Raw genomic sequence first — 17,072 nt, 5'->3', positions numbered from 1 at the left:
TATAAACTATTCTCTTCATATACATACTTGTCTCAGTACTAAGAATAAAGACCACTCAAATTATAAGTGTCATCAACAGTCTTCTTCTATCTATATGGACCAAACCTGCGCTGATGTGATACTTAAATCATTTTTAATTCAATCGCTGTCTTGATGATGTTACTCCAGCTCGTACGTGACATTTTTCCTTTGACGATACCATTGATCATCCTATATTACAAGCTGCTGTATAATTACAGATAATTTGGTCCAACGCCATAGCATGGAATAGTGCATAACGAATTAAGTATGCACTTTTGTATGAAAGCATGAAATTTGACATGATAAATAGGCATGTTCTAAGGGTATTTTTTTAGATATTTAACCTCTTTAAAATTTACCGAGGAACCTAAATTCTAAAATTGCGGAGAAAAATTTTATTTTGTACATCTGATTTTATTGATATTCAATTTGGAAATGTTTTTTATGGTGCTGGATGCTTACTTAAACTTGATAATTTGCAACTAGAACCCCATAAAATAGGTACCAAAATGTTGACCAACATATCAATTGTCTATAAAAATCACCTGATTTGATTGGTGTTCAGTAAATACGTGTATCTTATAGTGCCGAGTATTATTTCAAAGTTTAAATTTTGCATTTCTTGTCATTTTTACATATACATCTTAATGATATGCCTCATGCAGCGCTCAAAATGGAAAATTTTACGAACCGGAGCGCTCGATAATTTTACGAAAATATCAACTATATTATACTATAATACTACAATAATTGTAAATGTGATTTATAAAAATAAGTGTTATTTTTTTATTATATGAAATATCTAGCTCAGACGGTCAAATTAATATTTCCACGAGACGGAGTGATAATTTTGTGGATTTTATGAACCGGAACGGCGCTCCGGTGCGTTCCGGTCCATTTTGAGCCCTGGCTTCATGGCGTTCTTGGATCACAATTCTTCACCAAATTTCCTTCTCTCAGTTACTTGATTCATTGAGTTTGAGATTTGAATTCATTTTATTGTCATCATCAACTACTCCACTGTGGAGCCTAATAGTGAATATTATTAATGTTATCATAAAATTTTAAAGGAACGTTATTTTTTTTAAATTTGTTACGTGTCTTGGTAATCACCTCGTGTTAAAATGTTAATAAATTTAAAAGTTGTCTTGTACGCCAATGAATTCAGATCACCTTCAACATTTTGATATTACTGTTCTGTCAAAGCAAAATTTTGCCAGATATTTTATACAATATGGCCAACTTGTCATTTTACGTACACTGTTAGAACAGGTATTGTTATGGAAACATATCTTAATATAATACCAGTGTTTAATACCTACCACTGTTTTGCAGAAATAAATCTGATAAAAATAGTCATTTATAGTGAGTCATTTGTATTTCAATTCAATTTCAATTCATTTATTTTACATATTGTGGACATTGCAAATTATAAGTTTAAGACGTTCACAACATGACATTTAGAAACAACGAAATATTATTAAAACAATATTAGGTACATAATAAAAGAGATAGATTATACAGTATAAATGTGTAAATACAAAAAATTATATAGGTACAAGGAAGTACACCGGATGAGTTAAGCAGACCCTATTTTAAGAATTTATAAAATAACTTCCACCTATACTCATCCTCACGTAAATGAAATATATCAACATCCGAAGCGATTTGGTTAAACAGAGTTATTGCCCTCCCAATTGGCATCACCAATTGTAGGTTAGTTCTGCTCCTCAGGAGAACAAACAACTGATGCTCCCGATTTCCCAATGGCAGAGTTCTCATTCACACCACGTATAAGTCGAAAAAAATACGTGGCCAAATATTGATATCTTCTAGCACTTAAATTACAGTATGTAAGCATATCTAAGAGAAAAAGTACATTGTGAACTTTTAAAATATTTTTTATATGATGTTAATTCCTTAAATAAATAAAAGATTAAAGAATGAATAAATTCAAATTACGCCATGTATATTAAGGTAGGAATGGCAAAATGTTCAATATTATGCCGCTATTAAAATAAATTTAAAAGTATCGGATGAGAGTTAAATTTTATAAAAATAAATATTGGAATCATTTGCATTTTTATACCTGTAAATTTTTAAATTGTTTTTGAAAAAGACTAGTTTAATTTATAGCTTTCATACTTTCAATTGAATTTATTAAGGAAACACCTGCCATATTGAAACTAAGTGTCTATTTCCCGGACGTGTGTACAAGCACTTAACTTAGATTTTCCCGTTACATTGCTGCAATTCGATACAATTCCTAGAAATCCAATTTGTTTTGTGGCTACAACGCCGCTATAAAAATATAGATAGACATCAACGACTACCACCCGATAGTCAATTACTCTTTCGTATTGCAATTGAATCGATTGTTCTATTGTAAAAAGAATATTCAATATTTGTTTTTTTATTTATTCAAATACTAATAACAGGAAAGATCACCAAATAATTAAACGCAATTTTATTGACTCAAATCAAAACTCCATTGACAAGTAATTCGATGATATTTTTGACTACTCATACTGGGGTCCCCGGTGTGGCCATGTTTTTGAGCCTAGATAATTTACTCTGGCAACCTTATGGCATGCTTAATACTTACCGAAATATGTTTATTTTAATATATCGATTTATTTTGGTTAGTGATGAAAGCCTTTACACCATTTTTAATAAACGTTTTGTCGACTTTAAAAATAATAATTAAATAATTTAATAACACGAAAAAATATATTTCATTCGAGAATCACCAAAAGTCAAACATTGTAATAAGAAAAGAACATGCTAAACGCGATGTGTGTGATTGTTAAACTACAACTGACGCTGTGTCAATTGGTGCACTGACATGATGGAACGTCATTAATTTCCTGGTCAAATGCGGTAATTTATCATAAAATATTTTCTGACACTCTGAAATAATTTAAGTATAAAAATACTTATACCCCGTTTACATGGTCATAGATGTACTGTGCACAGTAAGAAAATGTATGTGGAAACATGTATTATCCTGCAGTTAGCAAGATTCCGAATTTCCAATGAGACAGTAAGATTATTTTCAATCTGCGCCTGCGCAGTAGAGCGATCGTAGCGAACCTGCCGGCAAAAAAATGAGCTACGCATTTTGAGCTCCGATTTTCAATACGACCTGTCAGATAGTAGTATAAAATGACAACTTCGCGCCTCGCTTATCCTTGAAGAATGAGATTGGATTGATAGTCAGCACTTTTACGTGTAAACAGTTATTGTCATGACAGTTTAATACTTTGGACGCGGAAGACGCACACGGCGCGTAATAACCAGGCGGCCGATCGATGTAGTTAACGTGCATTTTAAAGGGGGCAATTAAAATCTAATTATCTATTCAGCAGCGAATGCGTTAAATAAGCACAATTGCCGACAGTAATTATTCCATTCTCGTATACAGGCGTCAGTAGTTTTCCTCTATAAAATCTTGGCTTATTTTTTCTGAAGCGTTGAAACGCTGTGTCAAGTTTGTGACAATTATAATATCAAGTGTTTAGTAGTAAACTTAAAGCACATGAACGTTTATAAATCGGTTAAAAAAATGTAATTATTATTTGAACTTTTGAATGAAACATCTATTTCAAAACGCTTTTGGTTAAAACTGAGCAAACACGGAACCTATTGCTAGTAAAGCTTTTTCAACGATCGTTTAGTTAGACTAACATAAACTTTATCTTTATTTTAATTTGATTTGAATTGGTAGTCTTTTTCTATTTACATAGTTATATTCCAGCACAAATCTCTATTTTTCCATTTTAAAAAAACTAAGAGAGACTTCTTTAACGATCTGACAAACACAGACTAAAGAACATTTCAAACAAAAGAACAAAATAAAATAAAATAACTGGTATAGAGTTTTGATTATAATGTTATCATAAATATGTCATTTACCATGTCAATCAAACTGCCCTAGTAAGACGAACTTCCCCGAAAAGGTCGTAGAAAATAAATTGGCGGTTTACCCATCACTATCTCTTTCGCGAACAAAATGGTTAAAATAGAAATAGTTTCTTCTATATTTTGGGTAATTAAATTCAAGGCTTATTTAGGTATGTACCTATACCAAATTCATAAATTAAAATATGAGACGTGATGGATAATATTTACAATCAAAATTAAATACATACATAATTTATAATTAATTCTCTTATTGTAAAAGAAAAAATAAATTAGGTAGATACTTAATTAAGATATACAAAGTCAACTAAATAAGTACGTCTAGGATATTCTAGTGATGTCCAATTGGCTGTTTGTTGTTTCAAGTCGTAACTTAATAACGTATTTCTTTGTCGATTTTAATCATCTTTATCGGTGACAATGTGTGAATCATCCATATGTTCTGATGCCAAACTGTCACATTCTCATAAATTATTAGTACGGTTTATTATTGGGAATGGGACAACTGGACGCCAGGACAATTGGGCGCCGCATTGTCGAATGAAATAAATAGACGTTCGTTACGATTTTATATAGAAAGTAGACGAGGAATATTAATCAGTTTCTATCTACTACTAGGTAGTTTTAATTCATTTTGCTCCATAATGCTTTTTATTGCGGATTAAGAATTATTATGCTTGAGGCTTTATATAAAAATAAAAGAACTTCCTTCTCGTTGTAACTTAAACATATGCACAATTAAATCATTATTTACGTGTGCATATTTAAATTGTCACCAAGTATTAAATAATAATATAATATTTTAAATATATATTTGTCAAGTAGGTGCCAATACTTAATTCACGAACGTCTATTTATTTTCGAATTTCATTCGATTGCGTGGCGCCCAGTTTTCCCGGCGCCGAATCGTCCTAGACCCTTATTATTTAGTATGAGAAATTGGTTTTAAAAGGTAAATATGAATTAATTGTATATTTTACCGTTATTGAATATTATTTTTTAATCTAAAAAAAACCCTGACGCATAACGCGCGACCTTTTTATAATGCAGGAAAAAAAATGGCGAAAAATCACAACGAATAAAAAAAATATTGATATTACTCGTAACTTGTTTGGGAAAGTATCAAAGATGAATAAATTTACTTTAACTTTGTTGGGGAGTTATTAATTAGGTCGAGGGACTAGGCTTAGCTTTTAAAGTGTTTCTTTGCTTTATGACATAATTTTACTTAAAAATCGGGACTCCCCCTTCGAAAAGTCTTACATTGTAAATTAAACCCCTTTACGCTCTTTTTCTTCCGTTATTTTCGCAGGCCGAGATACTTAATTTTTTTATCATGCAATTAAAAAGAACAAGAAAAGTTAACAGCAGACTTTATTAAGATGGGACAAAATCTTCGTTTATTTAAATATACATAGGCGAAAAGTTTAAATTTGTTGAATTGTTTCCAAAATTGGTTTACATAAAAAGTACCTGATCGAATTTTCATAGTAATCAGTTAATAAAATTTAATTAGCATATTATATACATAACCTTCAATAATAAACGGGTGTTTTTTTGTTGCTTAGATATAAGTAACGAAAGGGTTAATTAATTGTCAAATCGATCAGTGATACTGCGCTCACTTTTGGATATTTATGATTAGTATAGTCTGGAAACTGTCATTAATAGAGTCACACTAGAACAACGCTACCAAAATATCTAAATTTACTTTGAAAATCTGTCGTTGTTATACCACAAAATTGCGTTCAGCAATGAGGCTCATTTTAAGCTTAATGGGTTTGTTATTAATCAAAATTGCCCCACATGGGGTAAGACCAAAAATCCAGAAGAGATTCTTCAGACTCCAAATACTTAAAGTCACGTTTGTGGCATCATCAGACCTTATTTCATCAACAATGAGTGTTACCAGACCATGATCAATGATTTTTTTTTTAAATATGGTTCACATTAATTTCGACGAGATTTGGTTTCAATAGAACGGTGCTAGGTGCCATACGGCGACCGTGACCATCGACTTTTTCAAAAAAATTGACTCAAATTGGCCCCCTAAGTCGTGCGATTTGACACCTCTGGATTATTTCCTGTAGGGCTTGAAAGCCAATGCTGTTCATCTTATTTGCGAAATACGGCCAGCAGTGGTCGAAAAAGTGACCAAAAATTGGACGTCCATAATGCGCTTCGTCAAAATGGTTGGTTTCATCAAAATGGTTTCGGTGGCTATAAATATACCCGAAATCATTTTCATATGTTAATAGGTACCATGTATTGATCTTAAGAATATAAAAAATAACTAAAAGTTAATGTTTTGTTTAGTTTATGTTACAATTGCAAGTTCTGTTGTGCTTAAGGCTATACTTCAGCTGATGCATGGTCGAAAAAGATCGTGACCAGGCGATGCGCGGATTATGCAAATGACGCGAGCCGAACGAAATATAATTTGTCATAATAATCCAACATGCGTCCATTTAACGTTATGTTTATTGTAATATTACTACTAATAATAGTATATCCATTAACATGTTTTCTTTTTTAAGTACACACGTAAAGTTTTTTAGTCATCTTCACACGACTTAAGAATATTTTCATCCGACGCCATGACAAAACAAATCGACGTGCGGATACCTCTACTATCTGTCTCCGACTGGCAACGCGGCCAAAATTACGTCCCACATACTGTTGAAAAATATTTGCCGTTTCACTTATGTACGCTTTTAAAAACACAATTAATATTCATTTTTTAATATTTTAAAACTTACTTTAAACATGATTTTTTTTTATTAGTTAAACTATTTTAGGGTTAAGCTAATTTGAATTTACTATTGATTTTTTCAATTGTTTACTATTAGTACTATGTTTTCCAAAAGAATCTAATGTTCTATTAGCAGTCTTAAATGTGCTTGAAGGTTTTTTATGACTATCTCAAAATGGCAGGATATGGAGATTATCGACTTTGAAACTAACAATCGGAATTTCAAAACCAGATTTATTCTAATATAATTAATGATTAGATTATTTCATAGATTATTTCAATATCAGTAGATCATTGTCAAATTGTCAAAAAAATCTAAAATATTGAAATAAAAACTAATTTGTTTTTTTTTAAACTTTATTTTCAGATTATATGCAGTCACTATGCAAGAACCACTTCCTGCAACAGTTGTATCGAAAGATAGACGGAGCAGTGTTATGGTCGCAGAACGAGAGGAACCTAGACTGCGTGATCACCTTCCAGACGCACTCCATCCTGCAGAGGTTCATGCTGAGGTTCGACATGCTCCAACTTGACTGCAATGATCACTTGCTGGTCTACGATGGAGCTCACGCAGTTGGAACCCACAAGGTATAATGATTACATTATTTTGAATTCTTAAATAATATATATTCTTATAATGTACACAATATTACGCCTCGGAAACTGCACCTTAATTATTCTGCTAAATGCTAAATCAGCTAAATGGCCACGCCGTAATTATTGTACGTCGTATCTATGGGCCAATCAGTAACGGTGACAGTATAGTTCTTAATATTAAATTTAAAATAATGTTCCTAAGCGGAACACATGAGCACATATGTAAGTTGCAGTATTCACAAGTTTTAATGATTTTAATTCCATATAACTCTCATTAAAATTTCATTTGAATATATTATAACTTACTACGAATATTATATTAATTTAGTTTTCATGTCTATCTATCTATATATTAATTATATTATATAATAATAACTATTTTCATCATTCTATATAAAAAAAAATGTTCTAAAAAATAATACATTGATTTATCAATATTTCAATATATATTAAATAACTATTTGTTTTATTCAACGAATAATTCACAAGATTAAATTTGATAAAGTGACATTTTATACATTAAACATCATCATCATCAGCCGAGGTCAATCCACTGCTGGATGAAGGCCTCCCCAAGCTTCTTTCAACTCTCTCGGTCATGTGTCGTTCGCTGCCACGTATTTCCGCCGAAATTTACTAGTTCGTCAATCCACCGGCTTTTAGGGTGACCCTGTGGGCGTTTCGTGCCCCGTGCGTACCACTGGATGACGGCATTTGTCCAGCGCCCATTCTTTCGGCGAGTAATGTGCCCCACCCATCTCCATTTCAGCTGTTTGGCAACGTCTCCATACATTAAGCAATAAACATACATAAACACACCGGCGTGAATCCAACGGTTACAGATTCAAGTCTCGTCGGGTGTCATATTTTTTTCTAAAAAAGATTTTTTCTAGTCGAAAATGGAAAAGGCATGAGATGTTTTCAAATTATGTATAGTCAATATATATTATACATATTATTATTTCTTTACATTTATGTGTCTGATGGTAAATAAATCAGGCAAAAATATTCAAACTAGATAAGTCGCTATGAAAATAATAACATCCTTTTATACACAGAAATCCATGAAGTATACGTTGGAAATCATAAAAAAGCAGTTAGAATTTTGAATCCTGTTGCATGCATAACTAACTAGGTTTTCAGTATCGGGAAACAATTCCTGATTAAACTTCTTAACAATATGCTTATAAAATATTGGGTATCTTTGATAATGCACGATATTTTCAAATACTTTCAAAAATTTTCTACCGACTTCTTTACTTAATAATATTGTTTTCACTTTAATTCGTTATATAATCGAGAATTAACTGTCTTAAGGGGGACATGCTCAGCGTAGGTCAAAATGCAGTTTTTGTTCTATTTTCAAAGCATGATCCTGGACATTCCTTAAACGTTGTAGATAATCTTTTTATATAATTTGAACCCTTATTATCCTTTATATTCATTTTAAACATTCGATGACTGCATAAAGTATTTTTATTACATAAAATAGTATTCTTTTAAACCTCTCGCTCTAATGTTTTAGAATATAGTCATATTTCAGTACATAAATGTGCAGTGGTGTTAAGATTTTTTACATTTATTAATTTTTAACGCGCGTGTTCGAACATGTACCGTTTAAAAAAAATCGGTTAGGTACATGTTCAAACACGCGCGTTAACATCATTTTACTCCCTACTTCAATTATAGTTTGTCAATTTATGTCTATGGCCGTATGTTGTAGCTTAACCACTGGGGAATGCCAAAAGAAATGGCGTATTTAAAAAAAACACTACCTTATTCTTGGGTCAATAGTTATTATAAAGCAATCATTATTCATAAGATGTTTATTACACTTGAATGGTCAAAAACATAGCTTATAATCAATATCTTTAGAATTATCTTCAAATGTGTTAACCTTGCCCAATTTTTGAATAATAAAATGCCTAATTATTGTCAAATTTGGGATCACAGAGATTATCAATATAATTTTTTATCGTAAATATTTCACTATAATAATGACAATATAAATTATACTGATGATTTTATAAATCCGTTTAAAAATTAATAAATGTAAAAAATCTTAACACCACTGCACATTTATGTACTGAAATATGACTATATTCTAAAACATTAGAGAGAGGTTTAAAAGAATACTACTTTATGTAATAAAATACTTTATGCAGTCATCAAATGTTTATAATAAATATAAAGGATAATAGGCTTCAAAATTATATAAAAATATTATCTACAACGTTTAAGGAATGTCCAGGATCATGCTTTAAAAATAGAAAAAAGCTCCATTTTGACCCACGCTGAGCACGTCCGCTCTTGAGTGTATGTGAGATACAGACAGGCGAATCTCGGGTCGCTAAAATACTGAAATAGAATACAAAAAAATCCATTAGGTATCTTCCATAGTTTTAATCTTTTAATTTTGTTCATTATTATTTTTTTTACCAAACTTTATGTACTCTTTCCACCCTCAATCTAATTATTAGTAAACTCTCAATTCAAATTATTCTTATATACTTACAAATTATGTTAAGTATATATTATGACTTATAAGGGAAATATTGACAGACTTCATATTGCGGGCCTATTTTATCGCCGAAAAAGTATATAGGTACCTACATGGGTACGATAAGAGAATGTTTTATTTGAATGCTTAAAGTAGAATATACATACATCTTAAGAAGGCGTTGTAGTCTGGATGCGATTCAGATAGACGCTTCGCTTTCCACATAATAAGTCCTCGGGGAAAACCCTCCAGCAACCCAACAATTCATCCCCAAAACACTGTGAGTTTATTCACAGGGTTTTCCAAATTATGTGAAAAGAAAAAAATGCATAATAAATCAACTGACTTAAGTTATTTTTCTGCAGTTTTTTCGCTTTATTGCATTATTAATATCAGTTTTCTGTATAATGTATTATTATTTATTTTACTGACCATATTTTGATCGCCCACGGACAAAAATCTATTAATACAACACCCTCCCGCTAAGGCCCACATGATATTTTTAGGATCGGACAAGGTTAAAAAAATGATTTTTTTGGATAGAACAATGACCGGTATGATGTTGGTAGATCTTCTATAGCTAATAGCATACTAAGAAGATGTAAAGCAAATGAAAAAAAAATGATTCGAATTTTGAAATAAGCAAATTAGTGTTTTGAGACCCCATATAAATAATCCGCTTAACTAATCGACTTCTACCATAGATCTCATGTTGAAGAAAATCCTCTTATATTATAAAGATAAGGTGACGGTGAAAGAGGAATACTAATTTACATACAAATTCTGATTAAATGGTTTTAATGCACGTACAAACTTTTATCATCGGAAAAATAAAACAAATGTCCGTCTGGAAGAAGCATAATTTAACATGTTTGGTGGGTATCTATAAAATTCGGTATTTTAGTAGGTAGGATGAATAATTTTTTATTTGTACGTACTTTCTACTGTGGGTATTGATTTTTTTGATCTGTTTAGTAAAATATAGGCATACTTGATTATAGATTGAAGATTCTGTTAACAGAGCTTATGTAAGCTATATCAGCCAAAATATTATATTTTACGCCCATTATTATCAAAATGTAAATATTATGATATTTTATAAAACTAACCTTACTTTATAGTTGCCATACATTATTATAAAATCAACACAAATACCAAGTTTTAGCAATATATAGATTTTATAAATAATCATGACTAAGCAAATGCTGAAACTCTTGAAAAGATAATGTTTGTCTTTAATGCACATTTTCCAGAACCAAATTAAAGCTTCTATTCGTATATTCTTGTTGGATATTATTTTATTTGTGTTGTTGGAAACTTGGGGGATGGCTTGTCTACATATTGGTCGATTTTCAAATGGCGCCATTAACAAACCAAATAAACCTGAAGAGAAACAAAACCATTCCATAGTAAGAATATTGTATAAAGTATACACCAAAGAATATTTAACTTTATAATAAAAATATGTAAGAAGTAAGCATTAACATTTCATTAGCTTTTAACAAAAGTCCTTCATAAAACTTACTACGATTCCATATATTTATTATAGGAGTATACGGTACATTCAAATTAACCAATTATGAGGCACTGTGGACAATTATTTTTTATATATCGTGTAAACAGTATAATAAAAATATATTTAAGCAGATGTGTTGCCTCTTCATCCCGGCTTTAGGATGAAAATGATGTAATATATTCGAAACATATTTTTTTACATAATATTTACATAATAAGGCAAAAAGGCGAATCAGTGTAGTAAAAAGTGCAGAAAAAGTGAAAAGTTATGAAAAGTATACTCTACATATTATATATTACTATGACGTCACCATGTCACAATTCAAGATTGAAGCATAGAGCAATCACAAGGCCGCGCCACTTCCCTTAGTACATCGCTACGTCTCGTGTCTCGCACCGTGTACGACACAAAACGCGTAAATCAATTTTGTAGCACATCAGTAGGTTTACGGAGGGTCAACCACTGTGACCATCCAGAACATGTCCAGCTCAATTCAATCACCGAGCTCTAACGCGTCCGCTCGCAAACTCGAGTGTTTATAACACGGTCGTACCACTCTACCGAGGTCGAGATCTTTGGAACCTTGTAAGATGCTATGTTTCACCGGCGATACAGGAGCACGGGTAGCACGCACGTGCCGACTATTTGAGGAATTAGACGATAACTATTCCAGTTATCACATACTCAGCAAAACTAAAAAGTACAAAAGATAAACCATGGATACTTTACTCAAAGTAGAAACAAGTTGAATAACTACTGTCGATTAAACGTTAATTTTTTGAATGCAATATATTCATTTTTGCGTTATTTTAGTTAATGATATCTAACTTGACTATCAAAACCATACAATATGTATTATTATTAATGCATCATGACGAATAATATGATTTTGTTTATGAATATTACGGTGACAAGGCTACAGCCTTGTGGGTCCTGATTAGCATTGCAAGACGTCCCAATTTTAGTGGGACGACCCTCATTTTAAGGAAAAATTGATTGTCCCACGCGGGACAGCTATATTAACGATTATTCAACAAATACGAAAATAAGACGTATAAGTTAAGACAAACGAACGCGATTGACGCATGTGCACGTGTTTACAAATTAATTTCATCTATTTTAAGCATACCAACATCTAATTGCTATACCAAACGGGTATTTTCTCAAATGAATTAAAAATGGTTAGATGCAAGAAATTTTCTAAAAAATAAACAAATTAAATCGGAATTTCTCGTTCAATTCAATATGATACGAGTATACTCATGTGCTGAATTTGACCAATACATTAATCAGCAGAAAGAAATTCTTCAATGAGTCTATTCTATACACAAGGCGGCTATCGACGGTAGTTTAACATGTTTATATATCGAGAAGGTTAATTTTTTCAATAATTTATACATAGAAATTGTCAAAACTTGCTACTTCGCTCTAAAAGTAAAAACAGCCAAGAGAAGGGCTGTTAAAACAACTTTTTGACAGTTTAAACGGTTCACTTATTGTAACAATTAGCCGCCTCAATACATAAATATGATAAACTACCATTGATAGCCGCCTTTTGTATAGAATAGACCCAATGGAAGTAAAATCTTCAGCCAAGTACAAATACGCGAGTGTTGGGAAAAAATATTGTTTAATATAAGATTTTTGGTCCTAAATCCTGATTTCTTTTATTTAACGTAGTAAAAATCCCGATTTGGAAAAATAATTATCTGGTGACGCTGGGACTGATGTAGGTTTAATAATGTATCCTCGTTGATGCAGTGGAGAATCCTTGAATCAACAAAAACTGTGTATCTCGAGGTTTACTTACAGATTTTTTAATCTTTGATTTTTATACGAATTAATAAAATTATGGTATTTATCTAAAAGGGGAATGCAAAATACCCAAATAGTCTTCATTTTGTGAATTGAATAATTAATTATAGTAAAAACGTGGGTTTGTTTTATATACTCTTGCAAAATATTCCGCAGAACAATAAACGAAATTAGCATATTTGTGACCAAACTTCCATGAACTCTCTCTAATTACACTGCTTAATCTCTAAATGATGAAACGGAGAAAAAGAAAAGTGTATTCAGATGCAAATTAACAGCTTGTTGTGAACTTTGGCGAGTATTTATTATAAAATGTACAAGCAGTAAAATGCAAAATTAAGCGAAAACTGCACCGTTAACGTAGAGATTCTTGAACAGAATATAATTATTACGTGAGACAATCATAAGTATAATTTCTTTGAATTAGTTTAGTCGCTTAATTACAGTTTACGTCGACTATAGCTTCATTTTATTTATTAATTTGAAATAATGCAATATGACGTAGGTATTGATACCCACAATATAATGAATCAATAAAAACTAATGAATTATTGTAATGAGGAATATATTTGTTATTCTTTCGTTTGATTGTTTTTCGCTAGGAGCGAACTTTCTAGCACTCTACACGTAATAATATGACCTCACGATGTCAAGCGGGCTTTAGAAATTAAGGCTATACCTCACTTGAGGTATGGTCTAAAAAGATCGTGGCTAGGCGATGCGGGGATTGTGCAAATTACGTGTGCCGAACGAAATATAATTTTTCATATAAATCCAACATGCGTCCATTTAATGTTCTGTTTATAGTTCTATTAGTAACAATAATAATATATTCATTGACATGTTTTCTTTTTCAAGTAAATGGGTAACGTTTTTTAGTCATCTTTACATGATTTAAGAATTAATACCCCCTTCGCCATCACGAAACAAATTGACGACTTTCGCTCTCCGATTACCAGCGAGTCCAAAATCTCGTCGCACATATAGTTGAAAATTATTTGCCGTTTCACTAAAGTACCGTCTTAAACAAGAAAATGAATGACATGATAATGCTATTCTTATATTATTAAGGAAACGTTTATTCTTTAGAAGGAATACAGTATGTAACTTAGTAAATTGATGCTGTCAAAAGCGGTAAAAATATGTATTGTCGACTTTTGAAAATATTTTTCGATTAATGTGAAAGATGCTCTGACTTTAACAGAGTTATAGTTAATCCACAACAGTGATGATATTTCAAAATACCAAAATTGGTACTATTTCATGTAAATTAATGATATTAATTAAATTTAAGACATCATAAATTATTTAAAAAAAATCAGGTTCACTTGCCAGTTTAATATATATATAATACTTAAATAGTTTGTCTATGAGAAGAAGAAAATTGGTTACACTTACTAGTAAGGCCCCCAAATAGTTAATTCCGCCGCTGCCTATATCATTGTTAACATAAGGAGAACTTAATAATGTCTGATTACTCTAAAAATGTTTTCAATCACGTGCTTGTGCATTGTAGAATAATTATAAACCCGTTGTTCATACTAAGTAGGTGGCTATTAAAAATATATGTCGTAGTTATTATCGAATTTAATATTATAAACCTTGGATAGATTATTTAAAACTAATATTTTGTGCCTTTTAATGGGGAAGAAAAAAAAGTATCAGTACTTACCTAATTCAAAAGAGTACAAAAATTCAATGCTTACATAACTTTGAGACATTTTCAATACAAAAATATTTTAATTTTCCCGTTAGAAAATACCCACTCATTTGCGATTGAAAACACTTTACAACAAACGTTGTGTATCTTTTAAAAAAGTATGCTAACAAAACAAATCTACATTACCTCTACGCCTCCTTCCGGTGCGAAAATCTTGTTCCTAGAGCTTTGAACTTTTTCATTAGCCATACAAACTCAATTGAAACTTTCTGCAAGTAAAAACCTCTGCAGAGCTTACTGAAAATGAACACGTAGCCTTTTAAAACAAGTATTTCAATGTGTATTATACATTTTGTATTGTCTTTTTCACAGGGAAAAAACTCATTTCGTTTTAAAATACACGAAAACGTTTATAGCTGATGGAGGACTCATTTTTAAAACTTGCTCGTAAAAATGAGTTTTATTATTCACTGTAAATGTCATTGTTCTAAAATATGGCAAAACATAATTTATTTCGATATGATAAATTAGATTTCGAATGTAATAATATCTATTTTTGATGTCTACTATTAAAGTATCATACATTCAATTCATTCAAATGTTAATATTCAAGACAAAACAAAGTAATTTGAAATGTGTGTGTTCCCAAAGTATAATTATGTAGGTAGATGTTTTCTTTTGGGATCCTAATAATACAAAACCTACATTATATATGAGCACGCCAACTGGTCGTCAAAAGCGATCAATCAAAATAGCGTGTAATAATTGAACCTTACCAAATCTTCACCGATGGCATGGTTTCCGCAGGACATCGTTCTTCAATAAAGCCATTCAGCATTTAGATTTCAATACCTTATGAAAAATATTTATTGGTTCTCTAATTAAATTTGAATCTTGGTTGCATACCAAATCAATTAATTTAGGAGTTTTTTACGAGAACTTTATGTGTTCATCGAGTGCAGAACTCGCGTCTTACGACAGTAAAGGAGGGACACTACAACTCATATATTTAAACCAGGCGTATAGTAGATAATTGTAGTGATATAAAATTCATGGTATATTAACTCGGTCATGCCAGCTCCTTAGTTGGAGCATATTGACACCACTCGATGTCTCCAAGAATCCTTGTTGCTAACAACATCATATACCTATCTCTGTCGTATGCACTCTGTGGCTGCTATTAAGCGACATTCTAAAATGTGAGAATCTTAAGCTAATACTGAGACTAAGAATGGTGACCACAATGGGTAAAAGATTTGATGTCCTCGTGGGAAGAAGCGATTCGCAGCTCTGCGATGAATGTGCTGTTTTATAGGACATTATACATATAGCAGTGCAATGCCCTAAATATGAACGTCACAGAGTACAGCTGCGAATTGCGGATATCTATGAGAATGTCGACGAATTGAAAGGTGCTCTGGCTGTGGGTAAGACGAAAGAATTTGGCAAAATTGTAAAGTTCTTTGACATAATAGGAGTGAGGACTTGATTGGCGGATCCTCTTCTAGATAAGAAAAGGCGATATGACAGCGAGTCGCAGTCAAAGCCTCGGTAAAATCACAAAAAATGTTAGAATCCGATTGGCTTGAATAAAATACAAGTTTGATTAAGACTCTCTTGATGCATTTGTAGCTCGTGGCTAAGTCAAATAGGTACAACGTCGTTTGTTCAGACCCTCTCTCCAATTCTGTTAAATTTTACCGAGTCGTATTTCTCAATGTCAGGGACATTTGGGTTCCTCGAGGTTCTTAAAGACATCAGCAAGTCGCAGTTCTACTCAGCATCACTCAAATTTAATGAAATGGAATGTCCTTTCTAACATAACATTCATCACAGAACTGTGAATCGCTTCACATGAAATCTCTGACACAATATTAATTGAAAAATTACCACAGTATTCTTTTCCATGGAAAAATAATGACGAAATTACGAGAGAAGCAATACGTATTACTGTACCAAGACTTTCTTAACGTTTAATTGAAATCTGAAAAAAATTATTACAATCAATACTTCTCCCAATATGAAATTTATGATAAAAAAGTACGTTTAGTTTAGATTTGGTACACAAAAAATGATTATTTAAATACATAATTTTGAAAACACTTCTGAGTAAATATATTATAACCAATAGAAAAAATCTATTTTAAAAAAGTAAGACACCCCTCAGGAATCGAACCTGCATCGCTCGGGTTTTGCGCCCAGGGACATAGACCACTATGCTAAAGGCGCCATACTTCATTGCAACAAATTTTAACTAATGGCTCTTAATACTCTCTGAAGCGCTTTC

General features: G+C 31.6%; 1 protein-coding gene across 1 annotated transcript in view; it reads left to right on the top strand.

Moving 5' to 3' along the window:
• Nucleotides 1–17,072, top strand: part of loaf (low-density lipoprotein receptor domain containing lost and found) — a 402,792-nt gene that overhangs the window by 362,059 nt on the left and 23,661 nt on the right. The window contains exon 2 of the mRNA XM_085955582.1: nucleotides 7,062–7,285. Coding sequence (XP_085811708.1) covers nucleotides 7,062–7,285 — 224 coding nt within the window. The remainder of the gene's footprint in view (nucleotides 1–7,061; nucleotides 7,286–17,072) is intronic.

Source organism: Rhyacophila brunnea, unplaced genomic scaffold, assembly GCF_057557595.1.
Source record: "Rhyacophila brunnea isolate RB1 unplaced genomic scaffold, BYU_Rbru_1.0 scaffold_5, whole genome shotgun sequence".
NCBI lineage: Eukaryota > Metazoa > Arthropoda > Insecta > Trichoptera > Rhyacophilidae > Rhyacophila > Rhyacophila brunnea.
Note: the sequence above shows the minus strand (reverse complement) of the source record. Positions and strands in the feature narration are given on the sequence as shown.